We start from the raw sequence: 23,502 nt of genomic DNA on the forward strand, positions 1-23,502 counted from the left end.
AAGTGAGGGGTCTAGTGGTGATGTGTTTTCTCATCACTACTTTTTAGGTGTATCCCTCCAGGAAGGGCTCAAACCATTTTAGCATGTTATCCTGGACCCCTGCCATCTCTCTCGAGTCAGACAGTAGTATTTCATGGTCAACAGTGTTGAACACTGCAGAGAGATCCAGGAGGATGAGAATGGATGTCTGTTCTCTATCTTTTGATTGGAGGAGATCATCTATCAGTTCCATAAAGCTGTTTCAGGTCCGTGTCCTGGCCTACACCCACATTGTGCCGGGTCTAGAATGTTGGCTTCAGTTAGATGAGCTGATAGGTGGACTTTGACTAGTTCCTCTATGAGCTTGCTCAGGAATGACAGGTTTGACACTAGGTGATAGTTGGCTAGGAGTTTACTTGATCTTGAAAAAAATAAACCATGGTTAAGAATGACCTTACCCCCACACTCCTGAAAGTCAATAAAAGAATATCATGTTTACCTAAACAATAACAACAAGATGGGTATCATCCAATGCCTTTCCTGGGCCAATAAAAATAGCTCTCCGAGTTAATTGAAGCAGATATGGTGTTATACAGACATTCACTTCAGTGTGAAACTGAGACAGTAACAAGTATCAGCTATTTTTCTACCTTTCAAACAAAGGGAAGCCTTATGCCTTCTGTTATTTATACCAATTCATTTTGTTGCACTTATTTGTTTTATGAAAGAGATGAAAGCAAGCAAATGCTAACGAATTAAAATAAATGACTCTGATGTTCAGTTGAGCTGTTCATGAAGGTTAATATTTGCATTTGGAGTGGAATTTGGATACCAATTACACAGAAATATGATCAAGAGGAACATTTTCTTGGCAAGCTGCTTGCATTCTTACTCGACCAAAAAACTATTACAGGGCCAGATATATATTCTTTAAATATCCCCGTTTTTTGGGAGAATCCTTATGCTCCATGCTAAAATATAAATCTTGGCAGCTTTTTCTTTCTCAATCTGTACGTGCTGGGGTTTATAGGGAACTAAAGGGGAAAAAATACTGGAGAAGATGGAAAGGATTATAGTGTGTGAAAATGCATATAAATGAGCAGAGTGAGAGAACATGGGTCACCTCCTGAGAGCAAAAGCCATCTTGCAGTTCTCTCTCATCCGATAGCCTTCTGTAGCACATCATACAAGCGGGGCTTGAGCCTGAGACTCCTTCCTGTCCGAAACTTCAGTGAGAATGATGCAAAGCGATATGTCTGGTTGTGGCCGAAGAGAGGGAGGTAGAGCACAGCAGTCTACCCGACTGGCATGAAAGAACAGAATGTGCACTGTCTCCAGCATTTTTGAGGGGTAACTATTATTCTGCCCACTCACTGTCCTCCTGCTCTTTTGTATTCAGCAAGTTGCATTTCCCTCCTGTCTAAATCTAAAGAAAAAAGTACTGAGACTAAGGAACTGAGGTTCGCAATGATCCACTGGTACTTCCCATCACCCAGAATTAGAATAACATGTGCATCATTATAAGGGAGTGTTTGTTGAATATGACCATTTTTAGCCAGGTGATACAGTACGCTCTGTGATGCAAACGTGTTTGTGAGGAATTTCAGGAATGGAAAGTTTGCCTCATTTTCAAAGCTTACATTGGCAAGATGAGTGGTTTTTTTGAACAAACATTTGTTGCCTTCTGTTATTCCTGTATAACCCTTAAAAATGCTTAGTCCTTTTTCTTAATACTTCAGAAATTGGCAGTTTTAGTAGAAGTCTTTTAGACTTCTATTAGAATAGATGCAGGCAACTCTCTCTTTGTGTGTTGTTCTGCAGTATGTGCTCATTGTAGGAAATTACCTAAATCTGAAAGAACAATTAACATACTTGTAACAATGTACTGTCCTGATCCTGCAATGTGATGCATGCAGGCAAATCTCTACTCCCATGTGGAACCCTGTTGATTTCCATTGTAGGATTGAAGCCAAAGTAAGCACCAAGTCCTGCTACCCTTACTCATATGAGCAATATGTTGAAGCCAAAGCAAGTGCTCCATGTGAGTAAAGGATGGATCATGAATTTAGCTGTCTTTTGATACATTATTGAATCTTTTGTGCAGTGTATGAATTATTTTCAGCTTATTTGCTTTTTAAATAGCACCAAAACAGTACAGCTAATTTCAATGATTGAACAAAGGAATTTGTTTTTTTTTTACAGCAAAAGCATGACAATTTAAAACCTCTTTCCATTTAAAAAATGGTTTTGATATCTTTTCATGATTATATCATTTATTTCAAAGATGAGTCCGCTCCCTACTTGGATTCAGCTTTTAGCGCCTAAAACCAGTGGAATCTTATGTTGGTTAAAATCATACATGGTTTACTATTAGAGCTATATATCAAAATGAACACAGAGTGCCAACTTTCTTTAGAATAGCAACACTGAATTCATGTTCTGGAAGTCTACAGATTATATCATTTTTTTTATCATGACAGGAGTTGGCTTTCAGATCTTTCTGTTAAAATACAAAATAATCTTTCTTGTACATTTCATTAAAATGTGCACCTCTGTGAGCTTTAAAGGGAATATCTCACTTTCATTTGTTTTATCCATTGCACGAGGCAAAAAATTACATAATACACAAAGAGCCTAATTCAGCACTTAAAGCACATGCTGGACTTTGACTTCCATGGGACTATTCAGGTGTTTAAAGTAAGCGCTTTGCTGGATTGGGGCCATAATGTGAAAACTGAACCTGTTTAAAAAAAGGACCTTTTCCTTCCCCATCTGAAGAAACTCCACAATATTTAGAACTGATCAGGAATTTTCCTTCAGAATGATTATTAGGCTTGATTTTATATTTTTTTGTTGTAGAGACATACCGAAAACAAAGCCTGGTGCAATTGAGACCTGGTCTACACCAGGCTAAAATTTAGGTCGGCTTGCCTACATTGCTCAGAGGTGTGAACAGTTCCTAAGCTCCAGTGTAGGAACTGCTAGATCGATGGCAGAACCTAGCTACTGCCTCTTGAGGGGGTAGGTTTACTATAGTGACAGAAACTGTCTCTCTGTCTACGCCATAGGGGCATAGCTGCAGCTGAGCCACTGTAATGCTTGTAATGTAAACATACCCTAAGACTACATTACCTAAACCTCTGGACTCCCATTCCCATGGCTGATGATCATTTGTATTTACTGTATTCGGCCTAGAGGAGGCATGGTCTATCTGACTGATGTGCGCTGATACTTTTATGTGTTAATAGGAACATTTGTGGAGATCCTCATATATTCCACCTTTCTATTAAAAGGAAGCTCTACGCAGGTTGGTGATTGGCCTGGACAAGGGATAGGGCAGGGAAGGAATGGGCTGGAATGTGATGGCTCTATCTGAAGGAGTGGTGGAATTGGCTTTGAAAGGAACAGGTGGGAAATGGCCCTTTATGCAAGGGTGGGGCATTACCTGTGAAAGGGACAGAGGAGGGGGAAAGCCAAAAGATGGTGCATGATTATAAAAATGTATAAAGACATTGTTAAAAATATATCTATATACTGACATGCTTTGTGTTCACATTTTATATATCTGTACAGGTTAGCGATGTCTGCCCATAGGTTAATTTCCAACCGAACATCTCAGCAAGCTTTATCTAACTCTGATTACACTTGGGAGTATGAGTACTATGAGTATGGACCAGTTTCCTTTGAAGGACTGAAAGCTCATAAATGTAAGTCCTATCTGGCAGTTCTGTATTCTATGCTTTGAAGTTCCCGGTGTATTCTTAATGGATAGCTTTTCAAAAAACCTTTTTCTGTGAATTGATTATCCCACACACAGCTCCTTGAATAAATAGCATCATTGATTTCTCTTTGTTGAAGTATTTTTTTTCTTATTCATATCAGTACCTAGGGATAGCCTGGATACCAGTTCTTTGGTTCAAATAGAAATTTCCCCATACTTTATGATCCACTGCAACATCCAGTTGCTTTATGGAGAAGAAAAAAGTTCTCACTGATAAGAAAAGAAACGTGGCTGCTTTGTTCTTGTTAAAATATATATGAAAAATGATTAAGGTTTAAAACAAATTTTGAAAATTCTCTTTCAGGTGAGACCTTTTATCATTATATGTTTGCTAATAGTGGTGACCATTAAAACAAGTATATGTAAATAAGAAAAGATCAAACAAGTGTGTAAGGGTCTCAAGGGTTCAGGGAATAGAATAGAGAGATCTGGCTTACTGATAGTGATGGGTGTTGCCCTCTGAAAGCTATTTGGTGGCTTGTGTCAAAGATATTGGTGGTGTCAGCTAGTTCCCATTGTCCATGTCAGCACCATAATCTGCACTGCTTGTTATAAATCAATTATATAAAACAAATAGAGGGAACTTTTTAAATTTTAGAATCAGTTTATAGTCTACAAACCATAGGTTTGTATTTAGTCAGAAGGATCAAATTCACTATCAACTATTGTAATTATAATTAAGTAGTGGTGGATAGGGAGAATAGCCTGTTTCAGACAGCATGCTGAATCAATATGAAATGTCATGTATTTCATATTTATGCAGTTGTCATCAGAATGGAATCAATGTCCTGTGTGTTCTACAGTCTTACTGTATAACCTATTTTGAAATATTATTTGATAAATAGGAATATATCAAGGTAAGGAGCTGTATAGTAGGCTATTGCAGAGATTTGTATTAGGTTTGTTATTATTTAACATCTTTAATGATATGGAGTGGGCTAAACCACATGCTTATTCCCATATTATACTCGTGAAAATTGTCAACCAGCAGTTCAGACCCAAAAAAATCATACAAAGGTGTAGCAGAGAGGTTAGAAATAAAATGAGTTTCAACTTGAACAAATACAAGGTAATACAACTGGGAAACATACAAAATCTAGTCAGAGGACTTGATTCTGATCTTCCTGGTGATTTTACAGTATCTGACTAATGCATGGGCTTACTGTAATTCCCGATGACTCTGACACTATTGCGTAGAGAAAAGTCCTAGAGGCTTAAAGTTCTTGCATGAAGAGAGAGTTGGTTTTAATGGCAACTCAACTGTATTCAGTAGAATTCACCCTCTGTCCAGGAAATCAGCTGCAAAACAGGTAGAATTTTAAGGCTATAGGACTGTATTACAGAGCTAAAATATGCAGTTGGTTCTTGCCCATTGCAGGAAAAGCTTCTGAATGGGCACACCCATGTGCTGCAAAAGCAACATTAATGTGGGTGCATGGGGGCGTCAAGATAAGAGTAGGTGCTTTGGTATTAGTGTTGAGGGCCATATAAGTACCTGGGTGGATGGATGCCAAAGTGTCAAACAAAACTTGTTTGCCAGGGAATATAAACAACTTTAAAGGGAGAGGGCTATACCTGAACTTGCATTTCAGCCTTAATTATAGCATGCTTCACTGTGCCTGCTGGCATTGTCAGACCCTTATGACTCATTTGGTTTTTATTTTTTAAAGACTAGATATTTGACAAAAGTAGGTTCTTAAAGATATCTCACTTTAATCATGTTCTCCCTGATTTGTATTCCATTTAGCCAGAGACTGAACCTGGAGGTACTGATTTTGAAGATTTGCTATATTATCACATTTAGTCACATATTAGACAAAAGTAAAAGAGGAAAGATATAACTGATAGTTGCCTCTGGGTCTCATAAAGTCTAGCACCACAGACCCTTGCTGAACTCTATTTAAACTAATTATCATGACTGGCATGGCAAACCCTCAGGGGGACTGAGTCATCTATCTGGCGCCCTGACCGGGAAAACCGAGAGGTCTGCTGCTTGCCAGGAGCTAGGATACACGATGTGACGGAGAGACTGCCGAGACTCATCAAGCCCTCGGATCGCTACCCCTTCCTGCTTCTCCACGTGGGCACCAATGATACCGCCAAGAATGACCTTGAGCGGATCACTGCAGACTACGTGGCTCTGGGAAGAAGGATAAAGGAGTTTGAGGCGCAAGTGGTGTTCTCGTCCATCCTCCCTGTGCAAGGAAAAGGCCTGGGTAGAGACCGTCGAATCGTGGAAGTCAACGAATGGCTACGCAGGTGGTGTCGGAGAGAAGGCTTTGGATTCTTCGACCATGGGATGGTGTTCCAAGAAGGAGGAGTGCTGGGCAGGGACGGGCTCCACCTAACGAAGAGAGGGAAGAGCATCTTCGCCAGCAGGCTGGCTAACCTAGTGAGGAGGGCTTTAAACTAGGTTCACCGGGGGAAGGAGACCAAAGCCCTGAGGTAAGTGGGGAAATGGGATCCTGGGAGGAAGCACAAGCAGGAGAGCGCAAGAGGGGAGGACTCCTGTCTCATACTGAGAAAGAGGGACGATCAGTGAGTTATCTTAAGTGCCTATACACAAATGCAAGAAGCCTGGGAAACAAGCAGGGAGAACTGGAAGTCCTGGCACAGTCAGGGAACTATGATGCGATTGGAATAACAGAGACTTGGTGGGATAACTCACATGACTGGAGTACTATCATGGATGGATATAAACTGTTCAGGAAGGACAGGCAGGGCAGAAAAGGTGGGGGAGTTGCGTTGTATGTAAGAGAGGAGTATGACTGCTCAGAGCTCCGGTATGAAACTGCAGAAAAACCTGAGTGTCTCTGGATAAAGTTGAGAAGTGTGAGCAACAAGGGTGATGTCGTGGTCGGAGTCTGCTATAGACCACCAGACCAGGGGGATGAGGTGGACGAGGCTTTCTTCTGGCAACTAGCAGAAGTTGCTAGATCGCAGGCCCTGGTTCTCATGGGAGACTTTAATCACCCTGATATCTGCTGGGAGAGCAATGCAGCGGTGCACAGACAATCCAGGAAGTTTTTGGAAAGTGTAGGGGACAATTTCCTGGTGCAAGTGCTGGAGGAACCAACTAGGGGCAGAACTTTTCTTGACCTGCTGCTCACAAACAGGGAAGAATTAGTAGGGGAAGCAAAAGTGGATGGGAACCTGGGAGGCAGTGACCATGAGATGGTCGAGTTCAGGATCCTGACACAAGGAAGAAAGGAGAGCAGCAGAATACGGACCCTGGACTTCAGAAAAGCAGACTTTGACTCCCTCAGGGAACAGGTGGGCAGGATCCCCTGGGAGAATAACATGAAGGGCAAAGGGGTCCAGGAGAGCTGGCTGTATTTTAAAGAATCCTTATTGCGGTTGCAGGAACAAACCATCCCGATGTGTAGAAAGAATAGTAAATATGGCAGGCGACCAGCTTGGCTAAACTGTGAAATCCTTGCTGATCTTAAACGCAAAGAAGAAGCTTACAAGAAGTGAAAGATTGGACAAATGACCAGGGAGGAGTATAAAAATATTGCTCAGGCATGCAGGAGTGAAATCAGGAAGGCCAAATCACACTTGGAGTTGCAGCTAGCAAGAGATGTTAAGAGTAACAAGAAGGGTTTCTTCAGGTATGTTAGCAACAAGAAGAAAGTCAAGGAAAGTGTGGGCCCCTTACTGAATGAGGGAGGCAACCTAGTGACCGAGGATGTGGAAAAAGCTAATGTACTCAATGATTTTTTTGCCTCTGTCTTCACAAACAAGGTCAGCTCCCAGACTGCTGCACTGGGCAGCACAATATGGGGAGAAGGTGACCAGCCCTCTGTGGAGAAAGAAGTGGTTCGAGACTATTTAGAAAAACTGGACGTGCACAAGTCCATGGGGCCGGATGCGCTGCATCCGAGGGTGCTAAAGGAGTTGGCGGATGAGATTGCAGAGCCATTAGCCATTATTTTTGAAAACTCATGGCGATCGGGGGAGGTCCCGGATGACTGGAAAAAGGCTAATGTAGTGCCCATCTTTAAAAAAGGGAAGAAGGAGGATCCGGGGAACTACAGGCCAGTCAGCCTCACCTCAGTCCCTAGAAAAATCATGGAGCAGGTCCTCAAGGAATCAATTATGAAACACTTAGAGGAGAGGAAAGTGATCAGGAACAGTCAGCATGGATTCACCAAGGGGAAGTCGTGCCTGACTAACCTAATTGCCTTCTATGATGAGATAACTGGCTCTGTGGATGAGGGGAAAGCAGTGGATGTTATTCCTTGACTTTAGCAAAGCTTTTGATACGGTCTCCCACAGTATTCTTGCTGCCAAGTTAAAGAAGTATGGGCTGGATGAATGGACCAAGGTGGATAGAAAGCTGGCTAGATCGTCGGGCTCAACGGGTAGTGATCAATGGCTCCATGTCTAGTTGGCAGCCAGTTTCAAGCGGAGTGCCCCAAGGGTCGGTCCTGGGGCCGGTTTTGTTTAATATCTTTATTAATGATCTGGAGGATGGTGTGGACTGCACTCTCAGCAAGTTTGTCGATGACACTAAACTAGGAGGTGTGGTAGATACACTAGAGGGTAGGGATCGGATACAGAGGGACCTAGACAAATTAGAGGATTGGGCCAAAAGAAACCTGATGAGGTTCAACAAGGACAAGTGCAGAGTCCTGCACTTAGGACAGAAGAATCCCATGCACAGCTACAGACTAGGGACCGAATGGCTAGGTAGCAGTTCTGCAGAAAAGGACCTAGGGGTCACAGTGGACGAGAAGCTGGATATAAGTCAACAGTGTGCTCTTGTTGCCAAGAAGGCTAACGGCATTTTGGGCTGTATAAGTAGGGGCATTGCCAGCAGATCGAGGGACGTGATCGTTCCCCTTTATTCGACATTGGTGAGGCCTCATCTGGAGTACTGTGTCCAGTTTTGGGCCCCACACTACAAGAAGGATGTGGAAAAATTGGAAAGAGTCCAGCGGAGGGCAACAAAAATGATTAGGGGTCTGGAGCGCATGACTTATGAGGAGAGGCTGAGGGAACTGGGATTGTTTAGTCTCCAGAAGAGAAGAATGAGGGGGGATTTGATAGCAGCCTTCAACTACCTGAAGGGGGGTTCCAAAGAGGATGGAACTCGGCTGTTCTCAATGGTGGCAGATGACAGAACAAGGAGCAATGGTCTCAAGTTGCAGTGGGGGAGGTCTAGGTTGGATATTAGGAAACACTATTTCACTAGGAGGGTGGTGAAGCACTGGAATGCGTTACCTAGGGAGGTGGTGGAATCTCCTTCCTTGGAGGTTTTTAAGGCCCGGCTTGACAAAGCCCTGGCTGAGATGATTTAGTTGGGAATTGGTCCTGCTTTGAGCAGGGGGTTGGACTAGATGATCTCCTGAGGTCCCTTCCAACCCTGATGTTCTATGATTCTATGTTTCACTGTCAGATATTTTGTGTAGTTCTTGAGTAACTAATTCAGCTCAATTTAAATTAAATTTTAGTTGCCATAGGCACCTGTCTTTAGTGTGCATCAAAGCAACCCAGTGTTTTGATAATACCAAATGTATAAATAGGATCCAATCCCGTGGCCCTGAGTTAGTTGGGATGGTAATGGGTGCAATTCCTTTGAAATACTGGTGAAAAGTGGGCACAACTCCATTGTCTTCAGTGGAATTGCATCCACTTTTTCCAATGCTGAATTGTGTTCACTGACTCCTGAAGGAACTTTTGAGTGACTAAGGGCTGAAGGATCTTCCCTGACCCTTTGCAGCCCTTCACTTTAGTTGATTCTGGAAGCATGGCAGGACTGTGTGAATGCAACGGTTTGACAAGAGTGCAGGGTCCCCATTACACAAGAGGTAACTTTAGCTCCTTTTCTCCCTTGCCCTGCGTAGGGCTGCAGGAGAGAGAGAAGTGGAAAGGCATGATGATGATGGTTCCATACTCAAGTGGTTAGTGAACCGTAACCTGAGGAAGCTTTTGGTTGTGTCTGTGTTTGATAATGGTAACTTGATTTATGCTGATAAAGATTTGCTCCTGCTGTTTCATTTGTGGTGAATCATGTAGTTTACAAGCAATTTATTAAGATCATGTTTTGGTTTTATTTATTTTTCATCGGTTTCCTCCAGCTCTTACTAGAGGCGGGACCCAATTTATGAACCTGAACTTTTCATAGGTGCTTCCATTCTAACCTCCTTTTTCAAAGAAATAACTTTTACGTTTCAGCATGAAATCTTCCCAGTGTTGGTCTCTGCCCAAAGGTGGATTTATATGGAAAGTTCAAGCACCAACCCCCCCCTGCACCTCCCCCACCCCCAAAAACAAAACACCTCAGCCTTTTTTTGAGTAACCAAAGGTGGTGCTGCAGGATGTCCCAGTTAATGGGAGTACTTTTCAGAGTTACCACTGCCTTAAGAAGAATTAGAGAATGGACTAGATTAATGCTTTCTCTGGCACCTGTCCTCTTTCCTCATTAGTTTATTAATAGTGATAGCTGTTAGAGCTGGTTACAATAAGCTAGTTATTTCTTGGTGAAGGAGGAGACACATTGTGGGAACAGTTATATATTGAATTCATACTAATGTGCTCGATTCCAAACAGTGATCATAGTCAAATTAATGTAGAAATCTTGATGTTATTAGGAGATAGGCTATATTTGAATATCCTGGAGCATTACACTATGAAAAATGGATGCCAACTGTGGTATGTCTGCCAATTTGCTTACCTGTGGTCTAAAGCAATATGGAATTAAACATTAGTTCTTTGCATGGAATATATTAATGAGTCATGATCACCCTCATGCCAGGTAGCTGTTAATAACTGCGGATACTAATAACAGCGGATACTACTACTAATGTTCTTGCAAATGGTTTAATGGAAGCTGTTTAATGCTAGTGAGGAATATGTTCTCTTTCAAGGTAGTAGCAATTAGGCAGAAATTGTGGGAGGTAATAATGGCGTGATTAAATCTTTGCCAGTTCCTTTTGTAGGGCGTGCTAAGTGTTTTCTCTTGTAAACCACAGTGAGGGTGCTTTTAAGTGCTCAAACATACCCAATCCCATTATACTCCCTCCTTCCCCTCAAAAAATTCTTTTAATTTGATGACTGCCAAATTTATCAGCCTTTTTAACTAAGATGTCTGCCTTGCAGTTCCCTTTTAATGCAAGATACCTTATTAATCCTTAATGCAGGCAGAACTTAACACTTGAGTCGGGGTACAAAATGTGAAACTGTAAACAAAAGGAGTAAATATTTTAATTAAAGATGGGCCCCAATACAAAAACCTGGATATCAGCACACCTGCACGTTAGTAGGTGGTGAAGTGGGAATTTTAATTGACACCCAAATATCAGTAGCCCCATCTCTGTAATGAACTGGGTTGGAACCCTTCTGAGCATTATGGCTTTCAGAGCCAGCTCTGAAGGTTGCAGCCTGGACTTGTCTCTAATTTTAATTTTCTAGTTCCTAGCATATGTATCTGTCGGTTGGGACTTTCTGCTACAAATTACTAAAAGATGCTAAGTGACCAGGCTTTCTCACGCACCTTAAAATATGTGGCCAAATTCAACTTTTGGTATATCAGTGCAACCCCAGTGAATTCACTGAGGTTACAGTGGTAAAACTGAGCGCAATATTTGGCCATTAGTCACTTAAATTGTGTATATGTGATTCATGGTGTCAAGATGTAGCAGTCAGTGGAGGAGCCCTGTGCCTTCTGGCAGATGCAGATAAAGAAGCAAATTTGGAACAACTGTTCAGTCTCTCTGCATCTTGAGATTGATGGGTGAAGTCTTCTCAATGGAATTCTACAGCATTTAAGGTGTTATGAGAGTGTAAAAGGATGTAAGGGAAGGCAGGCAAGGGTAGTGGCTATGATACACTTGAATTCTTCTTTTTGTGTGATTGAGGAGGATGTCCTCCATTTTAAAATGGTTAGCTTGCATATGTGTGGTGTAGCTGGGGGAGTAGAAAAGGGGAGAATATCTAGTAAAACAGGAAAAATCTTATCCCAAAGTGATAATGCAATTGAAAGCCCCGCAGGCTTCATAGAGCAATTATTTATTATTGCATTACTTTTCACTACTCCCAGTTGGGTGAAGGGAACAATATATTTTTTTCAACTACTGATTACATTTGGAAAGTGTATGTAGAAATCCTCCAGGCAACTGGCGTCTGTATTTTAACCACTGTGCAGCTTTAGGTTTCCATAAATATTCATCACTTTCCAAACAGCAATTCAGTTTGAAATCGCTTTTATATAAAGTCATGCTTGTACTGTTAATGCTCTGTCTGTTTTCCTTCATTTTTTCCTCTGTATTTAAAATCCACGGAACTGGAGTCTGGTTATATCGGCACTCATTTGGGGGACATTAACAGCTGCAAGATTCGAAGATTTTTGTGTGTGTGTATATGCACGTGCTGCAGCCTTTGAGCTAGGTCCAATATTCATTAAAGTCAGTGAAGAGATTCCCATTGACTTCAGTAGTCATTGGATCAGTCTCTTTGTGGCTGTAGGAATAAGGCCGTTGACAAAGTTGTGGTGTCTTCCTGGTATGTACAGTTTTGTTTTCTACTGAATTCTAGTGATCCTAGGCTGGCAGAATTGCCTGTGGTGCCCATTTCAGTTTGCACAAGTTATAACAGTCCAAAGTGTGCCTTGAGGATCTTGGAGGGAGAGAAATGTGATAGAACGCCTAATATGCCTCATACTGAGCCAAGCAGCGCTGAGGGGTACCTCAGGATCTAGCCATGGCCACGAACTATCATTGAGGCCAAGAGCTTAGTAGTATTCCAAAAAGGCTTTAGACATTTATATGGATGACAACTTCTGTTACATTAGAAAGGATGAAAGATAAAATTTAGAAGGGATACAAACCTTTATGCTTCAGGCCATAAGCCATCCACTAATGGGACAGGTTATCGTTCACTGTCAGTTTCTTGCACCTTCCTTGGAAACATCTGGTTCTGGACACTTGGAGGGAATATTGAAATAGGTGGACTTCTGACTTCACCTGGTACAGCAACTCCTATATTCCTATGACATCTAAACAAAACTTGGAGGACACTGGCTCTGTTTCTTGGGGAGATCCAGAGTGATACTGACAGACGTAACACTTGTCTGCCTCGCCGTTGGCATTGAAAAACATCTGAATCATCTAACTGAGGCTCAAAGCGGCAGATCCACCACAGTGCTTAAGAAGGCCACTTTAAAACAAGCTCTTTTAAGAACAAGATGTGGCTGTGTGCTCTGAACGTTCTTGAGTGCATGTGGATCAATGTACCAATTAACAAAGCCCAGGAGAGGGTACTAGTGGGGGGGTTGTTACAGATCACCAAATCAAACCAGAGAAATTGAGTTACTCCGTAAGTACTTGTGTGGGAAGAAAAATTGTGGTGTTATGGGGCATCACAGTTTGAGAGGCATCAGTGCTCAGATGTAGTCAGTAGTAAAACATCATTAGAGTTTCTAAAAATTATAGATGATGATTTCACATAAGGTACCGCATCAAACACAATTGAATTAGTCAGTGGACTGAAAATTGGTGGTTACCTAGGGACCAGCAATCATAAACTGATTACATTCAGTATGGGCAAACAAAGGACAGTCCCAACCAGTATAAAATATATAGTTGCTGCTTCCAAAGGGAGAATTTCCCAAAGCTGGGAAAAATTGAGTGGGAGAAAAAATTTAGACAAAATTGAATGAAAATTGGGAATTCTTTAAGAAGAATTTATTAGATGGCTAAAAAACTGTAATTCCAGTCACAAAATAGGACAACTTTGATTGAAATCCCATCTTGGTTAAGAGGGAAAGTGAAAGCAACAATTAGAAATAAATGCATCCTTTTGGAACCCCTATGTCTCTTACCCAGCCAGTCAGGTCTCTGATACAGTAGATGGATCTCAATTTGATATTAACCGGTGAACAGGAATCTGGCAAGGCACTTATTTGCCATATTCAGTAGTAAGAAGGGAACAATTGTAACACAAAAGAATTCAGCCTTTTCCCCTCCACACCCAGTTGCCAGTTTTGCTGTACTTCGCAGAAATAAGTACTTGGTGACTGATTAATTGTGTCAGTTGCCCTGGGCAGAGGTTGAAAATGTTGCCCTGACCCATTCCGTGTAAAGACATGACTTTTTATGAAAGTTATGAAAAATCATCCATTTGTTCCTTTTCTCCCTTTTTTTGACTGCTGGAAGTTGCCATTCATTTAGTGTTTTCCTGAGCACTGGCACCCTCCAGCCGCTGGTGAATATCTCACTGCCAAATTATATTTCCAATGCTAAAACATAACTTCACACTGTAATATACTATCCGGGTTCCTTAAAAGAAGAATAATTACTGTATATACTTGTTCATTAGCCCGTTCATTTATAAGCCGACCCCCCCCAAGATGGTTAGGTAAAAATAGCTAAAACTGTAGGATCCTTTCATAAGTCGACTCTAGATTTCAGGGGTTGGCAAACTTTGGCTCCCGGCCCGTCAGGGTATGCTGTTGGCGGGTTAGGATGTTTTGTTTATTTGGAGCCCCCTCAGCTCCCAGTGTTTATTTGGAGCCCCCTCAGCTCCCAGTGTTTGCGGTTTGCCGTTCCCAGCCAATGGGAGCTGCGGGAAGGGAGCCAAAGTTTTCCGACCTCTGCTATATTTTAAAAGCTGGCATCACAAACACTCAATTTTTGCTAGAATTATTTTAATGTAATCTAACGAAAAACCTATTGTTGTTATGATAATTGAACAAATACGTATTCACCTTCAAAATTACAGTCAATATTTAAAATCAGTAAATGGATATTTAAAACAACTAACTTAGAACAATATGAGACTTTAAAAAGTCTTAAAATCCTTCCAAGTCTGAATCAGTCTCTGGTTCACCAAACAGTTAATTAAACTTGGCTTCAGTCATAGCTGCACCTGCATTGTCATCGTAGATGTCGGCAGTGTTGTTGTCAGACTCAGATTCCTTCTCATCATCAGCCTCTGTTGTGTCATCATCAAATATGGCATCATCTTCTGACCCATCAAGTGCATTGCTGATGCAGCATTTCCTAAATGATTTTTCTACCATTTCCGAGGGAATGGACACCCACGCGTCCTTGATCCACTGGGCGACCAGATTGATTTTGGGCTTCATAAGATTCCAGCCAACTTCGTCATGCCAACTTGTCAACTTCGTCATGCCTGAGCACATCCATTCAGACCACATTTTGTGTAGCCTGTCTTTAAAGGGTTTGTTCAGGCAGACATCAAGCGGTTGTAGAACTGAAGTTAAGCCTCCAGGTATTACAGCCAAAATAGTTTTCATATTTTTGGCCACATTTTTCACTTCATCCGTCTTGTGTGCCCTGAACATGTCCCAAACGAGCATAGCAGGTTTCTTGAAAAGTGCTCCTGGTCTCTTATTCCACACTTTTTCCAGCCATTCAATAGTCCCACTTTCATCCATCCATCCCTTTTCGTGTGCATGTACGATGACACCTGCAGGAAATTTCATGTTTTTAGGCAAGGTTTTTCTTTTAAAAATAACAGGAGTGAGCCCCATTTGCCAAACATGATAAAACCACCGTAAAATGGATTTTTTTCATGGAGAGTGGTTTTAATTAAAACTGTTTTTTCACCAACACCGGTTACCGTTCTGTTGCTCGGGAGATCGAATGTCATTGGTGTTTCATCCATATTTCCTATTTGTGACAGTTCAAATGCATATTCCTTTCGATATTTTATAATTATGTTTGGAAAGATTTTTTTTTCTTCCAGATCTCTAGGCAGCTTTTGCGCTATCTTTGTTCGCTGACGAAGACAGAGACCATGACGGTTCATGAAGCGAGTACACCAACCCACTGATGCGACAAACATTGACGGCTTTACTGACTTGTAATTGTCGTCTTTCGACATTTGTAGAGCACGCAGACGAATTCCAGTTCTAGTGACAATGTACCCATTTTGTCGACATTCAACAACCCAATTATTGAGATCTTTCTCTAGCTCAGGAAATGAAGCTCACCTTGTTGGACATTTTTTTTTCTTGCTTCTCGGCATGTCTTTTAGTGTTGTTTTATTTTTTTGCCATTCTCTTGCTTCTCATTGATACAGAATTCACGAGCAATGGTGCAATTATTGTTTGCTTCTGCATATTCAACAACTTTAAGTTTGAACGCTGCATGATAAGAAAACCTTTTTCTTTTGATTTCACCGTTGTTCATTTTAAATACTAGTATGAAAATAGATTATTATTATTATTATTGTAGTTATAGATTTTGTAGGCCTTTATATAGGAATGTCACCTGCTTTATCACTATCAAATTATTATTGTTCTTTGTTTATTTCAAAGCAGCCCTGTAGATTGGCTGGCTGTAGGGATAACAGGCTATTTCAATTTTATTAGAGATTCCATCGATTCTGCACGTTGTATTTTCATATTGGCTCGAGACTTATGAGGTCCATTTCAAGCCAATCTAGTCCACTAAACAAAGCCTTTGCAACTTTAAAAGGCTGCAGTATTCACATCAATAAATGGGTCGGCAAACTTTGGCTCCCGGCCTGTCAGGGTAAGCCGCTGGCGGGACGTTTTGTTTACCTGGAGCGTGTGCAGGCATGGAGCCCCTCAGCTCCCGGTGGCCACGGTTCACCATTCCCAACCAATGGGAGCTGCGGGAAGTGGCGCGCCCATTGGTTGGGAATGGTGACCGCAGCCACCGGGAGCTGAGGGGCTCCATGCTTGCAGATGCTCCAGGCAAACAAAACGACAATGTATTAGATATTCAATTCAATGATTCCACAGAGTTTAAAATCATCAAATTTTGGTGTAGACCCGTTTATAAGCCGATCCCCGCTCTTTGATGCGTCACTTTTTTACCAAAAATATTTGGCTTATGAACGAGTATATATGGTAAATACAATTAAACTATGTTAAAATGTTGTTTAATTTGCAATTTTTTAAAGCACTTTAATGTTAGGAAAAGCCAAATTTTACAATTGCCTGTGCAGCCTTAATTCTGCCTCTTTGTGCATCCAGCCTGTGCACTGAATGAGTCGGGTCCTGTGGAAAAAAATGTGGTCATGTAGTTAAAGACTTTCTCATCATGCATATATATGCACAAGGAGTGAATTAAGGTTGGCAACAAGAGAGGGCTATTATGTTGGGGTGGGGGTCACTACGACCATGTGTTGGGTCTTGGGATGGTTGTGGGGAGCCTGGCCCGGTGTGCACATGTTCTCTCCCCCCACCCCCCATGTGAGCTGGGGGAGCACCTGCCCAACGGGTTACCCCCAGAGGAGGTGTGGACAACTGGGGCCATGTGCTCAGTCTGGGGGCTGGGGGGATCCTGGCCTAGCTGTCTTCCCCTCACTCCAGTAGCTCTTTGGTGTGCTCAGTACAGCATGTGCTGCTGCTGCTTTGGCAGTGCTGCAAGCCTGACTTAGAGTGTTGTCTTTTAGTAGTTATTCTGGCGGGTTGCCAAAAACTTCCTAAGGCATATCAGAGAGAAAGGGAAATGATTTCTTCGCAAAAATTGAATGGACTTTGAGTCAAAAACAGGTGCTTCTGTAGTTTGAAGGCATTCTCCCTGTCAGATATCAAAGGCCTGCTGAAAACTATGGAAGTCTGAGAGGATGACCAGATGTCCCGATTTTGGGGTCTTTTTCTTATATAGGCTCCTATTTCTTCCCCCCCCCCCCCCGGTCCCAATTTTTCACACTTGCTGTCTGGTCACCCTAGTGTGAGAGCTTCTTAAAGAAATAGTTGTAAGAATCTTTTATAATGGAAAGTGTTAGGTAAGTTAAATATAGGGGTTGCTACCAGCTCCGGTTACCATAATGCTGTGCATTTAATTCATTTATTGCTCTATCCACTACTTGTTTTTGACCAAATAGCATTTGCAGTTATTCCAATCAAATATGACTATTGAGTACAGCCACAGTAACACATACATTGGCTGTAATTAATCACTAATGATAGCAGTACAGGGCACTTGCTGGAGACTGAGTGGCTGGGAGGAGTTCAAGAACCTAGGATGCCAAACATTGGCCTGTCCTGAGGTTTTATTGCTATAAAAGTGGAAATTAAAAAAAGAATTGTTTCTGCATTCAGTGCTGCGCGTGCTTGATGTAGCTGATGCTGAATTAGTCACTTTTATATCCATTGGCTTTTTCCAGAGACACAGTGCCTGGTACGTTGGCTGGTCAGGATGTTGAATGTGTCTTGTAATAAGAAACAAAGCCTTTCTGAACTCTGAGTCATGACACATTATGTGGAATGGAACCTGTTTACAAGCGAAGGTGGAATACTAATCAGTTTATTACCTCTCTCCTGCAGATTCCATTGTGATTGGATTTTGGGTCGGTCTGGCAGTTTTTGTCATTTTCATGTTCTTTGTGCTGACCTTGCTGACAAAGACAGGAGCACCGCACCAAGAGTAAGTCTGATCAGAGGGCGACAGCAATGTGATGTGCTGATCAAATGTTTTTCCCATTACAGTGATGGTCCCTTCTATTGAGTTGTTTGTAAAGGGGACACTGTCAAGGCTAAACTGCTCGGAATTTTACCTACTATAAAAAAAAGGAGATTTTTTTTTTAATACTTTCCAGCTGATACTAAAAAGTCTGCCTATTCAGAAGCTGGAGCAGCATAATTTCTAACATCAGTCATCTTCTGCAGACCAGACAACAAATCCAGGGTGCTTGTTTCTATGTGGTCCCAGGATGTGTTTTGTCAGTGTAGATATTATACCACCCTTCTACTCTGCCTGCCTATTTTGTTCTTGTGACCAAGTTGATGGCACCAAAATATTCAAGAATCTTTGTTTTCAGAACTCATTTGAGAGAGCACTTCTGTATAGAATATTTTGATACCTCCACCTGCTTAGCAAAATCAGTACGCAAGTAGAGAGGAAGGACAGCATAATGGGCATACGTGCACGCTTTCAGCCTAAAAGAAAGGTGATAGGCTACATTTTAGGCCTCTGAATCTTGATGATATTCCTTTAGAGGTACATCTACACTGCACACTCCTTTTGGCAGCATGTAAAGTACACACGTTACGTGCCCCTCAGCATGGATATAAATAGCAGTGTAGACAGTGAGGCATGGCTTAGGCATTCCTGAAACTTGTGAGTATCTACACTGCAGGGCTCTGTACTTGCCCAAGCAGTGCCTCCCCCTGTCTACCCTGCTATTTTTAGCAGTACAGCATCCTTTCCCTAATGCACAGAGTTGCCAGAGCCTTTCACTGCTGCAGTGAAAGACTGGCAGGAGGGAGGCAGCTTCAAAAGGCTCAGGCAGCTCCCCCTGCCAGAGCCTTTCATTGACACATGTAGTTTCACACTGCAGATTGGATGCAGCCTGCTCTTTACTGTGGCATGTAGCTACATATACCCTATGTCAGGGGTGGGAAAACTATGGCCCGTGGGCCGGATCTGGCCTGCAAGCCATTTTAAATCAGCCTGCAAGCCACACTACGCAGCTCGGCCCCACTCCGGCGCTCCAGCTGGGGCGCTGGGTTGTGGCTGCACCACGCTTGAGGTAAGCACCGCTCGGAGCCTGCACCCCAACCCACTGCCTCAGCCCTGATCCCCCTCCCATTCTCCGAACCCCTCGGTCCCAGCCCAGAGCACCCTCCTGCACCCCTAATCTCTCGTCCCCACCCTAGAGCCTGCATCCCCCCCCACACCCCAACCCCAATTTTGTGAGCATTCATGGCCTGCCATACAATTTCTATTCCCCGATGTGGCCCTGGGGCCAAAAAGTTTGCCCACCCCTGCTCTACGTGCTGCCTAAAGAGGTGTGTAATGTATGGTAACCTAGATTACATCTATTTCATAAGTCCCTGTAAGTGGGGTGCAGTGACAAGAGCAGACGGTTGGGGAAATAGGGACGTGTGGAGGGTGGCAAAATGATACATGAATAAAATGCAGTGTAGATGTAGCCTACATTAAAGCTGTTGTACCTGAATGGCTCCTTCTAAGAAGCTGAAGGGTTACAATCTGGTACCTAGGGTTTTAGGAGTTGTGAAGCTTCCTGGGGGTACCCAGAATTGTGATACACCTCGCTACCGTATGCACTTAGTGTGAGGCAGCCTTGCTTCTACCTGCTGTGGGTGAGTTCCCCAGCACTACCAGAATCTGACATCACAAGCACTGCCTTCCAGCCGTTGATGTAGTAGGCGCACTCCAACCCCCAAGCATTCCCCATTACCTTCTACCTTCAGAGGAGGTAAAGAAGCTTGCCCTCAAGAGAGTGGAATTTGATGAAAATCCTGATCCCGTGGCTTCAAATGAGAGATGACTGATTCAGCTGAATTTTTTCAAACGTGGTCACCTGATGCTTGGCTCCTATATCTTGGGCCAGTTGACCAGAGAGAGCATCACTCTCCCCATGCTACCATGCCACAGCTGCAGTCAGGAGAGGTGCTGATGCAAGGTTACTGTGGATACAGGGTCCCTGGCAGGATGTTCGGCATAAGGGCCTGTGGGTTCTTGAAAGCCATTTAGCCCCTGATCTGAAATAATCTGGATTTGTTGATTTTTGGTGAATCCTGCAGGGTCCATGTCCTTCATCTGGCTTTTGAAAAGAGGTGGGGAATAGAGGTGCTGGCCAAAATATGGGCTGATATCTTTTGATTATGAGTTTCTACGTGGTAAAAGGGGTGAGCTGACTGGCCTACTTATTTGGTTTATAATTTTAAATAATTTTAGAGCCTGTGTTGCAGGAACATTTTATTCTAAATTGAAAGACTATAAATAAACAAAAAAATAGGTGGCCTGATATTCAGACATGGTGAGCTCATGCAGACCCCATCACTCAGCATCGTGTTAGATTATGTGAGCTCGGCTCACAAACCACAAATGACATAAAAGGCCCTCTCTATGGAGTGAGGTCTCTGCTGTAGTGGATGAGGAATTGGCTGTGAAAGAAGCATACTTGCTTTCCCCCTTCTTGAGCAGTCTGCCTGCTCCTGCCTAGCTCTTTTCCTTGATTGTTTAGCTATTCATAGTGTTTGTCATCTCACATCACTTGCAGATCTTTCTGGACTGTTTCAGTCTCAGCTCTGTCTGTCTGAAGGAGGTGATGGAGCTAACTGCACTTTGTTAGCACTGGCAGGGGGAAAAGGGTGTAGTGGCTCCTTTAAGAGTTCCCCATCATGTGAGAGTTGGAGGATGGAAAGGCATCACTTGACCTGGTGGGTGGGCCCATGGGACTCAGGTAACTGGCCCTTGTGCACCTGTGGGAGGGGATCTAAATCCTGTCTCTCCAGTGCTGAGTCCCCTCTCAAGCCTGGATGCAAGTGTCCTGAGCAGTTACTCATTCTATAGGGGGTCCAGTTCTCTGATAAACTGAAAGTGGACTTAGGAGAAGGCATCCCCTAAAGAAGCCAGGTAATGGGATTGAGGCTTCTAATATCTGGAGACAACCCCCTTTCCCCAAGCCCTAAACTCTTATATGAGGGGAGGGCAATGGAATCTCAGTAACTGGCTTGGACCAGCTTTGGAGGGGTGGGGGACTGTCGGCAGCCCCCAGTCAGGTGGAAATGATTAAGGAAGGGTAACCTGGACTGCATGAGTTATTGCTGGATAGTTCCCAAATGAGTTAATAAAGTTGCAGCCTAGTTAAACCACATCCACACATGGAACAAGGAGTGTCAGTGTTTCATTTATAACACAAACAGGAGACACTTTGATCTAGAAAAGAGAAGATGTTTTAATCAGTACTAAGTACCAGCTGCCCTTAATCTGTTTTATTTTTAAAATAATTATTTCAACTGTTGTCAGTAGGATACTCCTGGGGGAATTCTGCCCACTGTGTAATGCAGAATTTTGCAGACATTAATGTTGTGCGCACAGAATTTCCTTTTCCTTTTCCCTCACAGAAAAGGGCTACAGTGCTACTAGCCGCCACTAGGGGCTGCTGGACCCGGCAGAGCCCAGCTCGCAAATAGAAGACGTTGCTGGGGGGATGGGAAGAGAGCTAGAGGGTTCCTGGCAACTGCAGTTCCCAGCATGCCCTGAGGGGAAGAGAGGGCGGCGCACAGGAAACTCTGTACAAGACTGGGACTTTCAAGAAAGCATCAGGCTTTCTCTCCCTCTGGAGCCTTGGGCTCTGAGGTGGGAGGGGGCAGGTGTCTGGGCAAGGGGGGGCTCCTTGGATGTGTTCTGGGGAGAATGGGGTGCAGGTATCTGGCCCTCTGGCTGGGCTCTGGGGGAGGGAAGGGGGCAGAGAAACAGGAACTTGGTTGTCATAGGGGTTTCTTTAACTCTCTACTCCTGGGGGAATTTTTGTGTGTCTGAATTGGTACAGACATACTTGCTGACAGGTATTTTGAAACAAATTACCAAAATAATTGAAACTGGTGTGATTATGTAGTGTTATTTTGACAAATAAAATTTGCAGAATTTTAAAATATTATGTGTAGAATTTTTAATGTTTTGGTGCAGAATGCTCCCAGGAGTAGTAGGAGTAGTGTATATTAAAGTGCATTGTAGGAATGCTGGCATTAATGATCTATTCCAGCACTACAACATCTATAAAAATAAATAAACATTTTACAACAGAAAATATGAAGTAGATAGTTCGTCTTTTAAGCATGCCCTCGGTAAATGAATATTTTTGCATTTATTCCCAATTTTGATGCCTGCTGAAGTTACATTTGATACTGAGAGGTAATCATTTTGAAGTCTAATAGTTATTTTTATTTCCATGGTTATTTTAGTACGTATAATTTTGCTTTTTTCCCCTCCCCCCCAGCAATACAGAACCTTCTGAAAAAAGATTTCACGTGAGTAGCTTTGTGGCAGACTTTGGAAAACCTCTGGAGTCAGACAAGGTATTTTCGCGTCAAGTAGCTGAAGAGTCCAGGTCACTCTTTCACTTTTACATTAATGAAGTGGAGCATTTGGACAAAGCAAAACAAAGCCATAAAGCCCCAGGTCTGGACAGTAATATTCACTTCCAGGAAGTAGCTAGGAGTAGTGGAAGGCTGGAGGAGGAGCTGAATTGCCTTACAAAATTTAACATCCCCAACTTCGTGAACACTGACCAGAATTCTTCACTGGGTGAAGATGATTTGCTGATTTCAGAGCCACCAATCATTTTAGAAAGCAAACCAGTTATCCAAGCCTCACGTCAGATCCTTGACTGAAAAACCTTGGTTTCTAAAGCAGTGTCTTTTATTGTTTCTGTGGTATCAAGAACTCTTATTCAGCTGCTAATAGCAGACCTTTTTGCCTATTTCAGTAGAAGATATTTCATATCTTATGCCTTGTGTTTTGTTGTGAATATTGAACTGACTGACTGACCTCACTTTCGTAGAAAGTGAAATACTTAATATTTTATGTCAAGACTTATTTTATGTCACTTTCAAGTGTTTCCTAAGATCAAAACCTTCTTCAGCATTGCTGTTGTTGCTTGCTATTTGTTTGATTTAACTAGCCATCATGCCCAGCTGCCTAGTGGTAGCAGAACACACTAACATGAGACAACAGTTGCAATGCACTTGACTCTGCTTTGTGGGATTGCTGCAGCTGCAGAGGGAGGAGTATCATTGGATTCTGAAAGGAGTGGCGTGGAACTGTTTGGCCAGGAGGACAGTAAACTCGAATCAAGACTGAATGGAGGAATAAGAAGAGGAAGCACCTTTTCGGGCTCTGAATCTCCTCCCCCCCATTCAAAAGGCAGATTATTTTGAAACATAACCAACATAATAAAAATTTGCCATTAATCTGCACTCAAGACTCCTCGCAGCTTTTAGAGGCTACTGAAACCCCACCTATCAAAATTCTAGTGATGCTGTTCTG

At 42.6% G+C, this 23,502-nt stretch overlaps 1 protein-coding gene across 1 annotated transcript; it reads left to right on the plus strand.

Annotated features, from left to right (window-relative positions):
- Window positions 1-2,968: 2,968 nt before the first annotated feature.
- On the plus strand, window positions 2,969-22,847 carry MRAP2 (melanocortin 2 receptor accessory protein 2). Its single transcript, XM_065402138.1, has 4 exons — window positions 2,969-3,000; window positions 3,553-3,686; window positions 18,030-18,129; window positions 22,454-22,847. The coding sequence occupies exons 1-4, from the start codon at window positions 2,969-2,971 to the stop codon at window positions 22,845-22,847; spliced, it is 660 nt and encodes a 219-aa protein (XP_065258210.1).
- The last annotated feature ends 655 nt before the right edge of the window (window positions 22,848-23,502 follow it).

The sequence above is a fragment of the Emys orbicularis genome, chromosome 3, assembly GCF_028017835.1.
Source record: "Emys orbicularis isolate rEmyOrb1 chromosome 3, rEmyOrb1.hap1, whole genome shotgun sequence".
NCBI classification, from domain to species: domain Eukaryota; kingdom Metazoa; phylum Chordata; order Testudines; family Emydidae; genus Emys; species Emys orbicularis.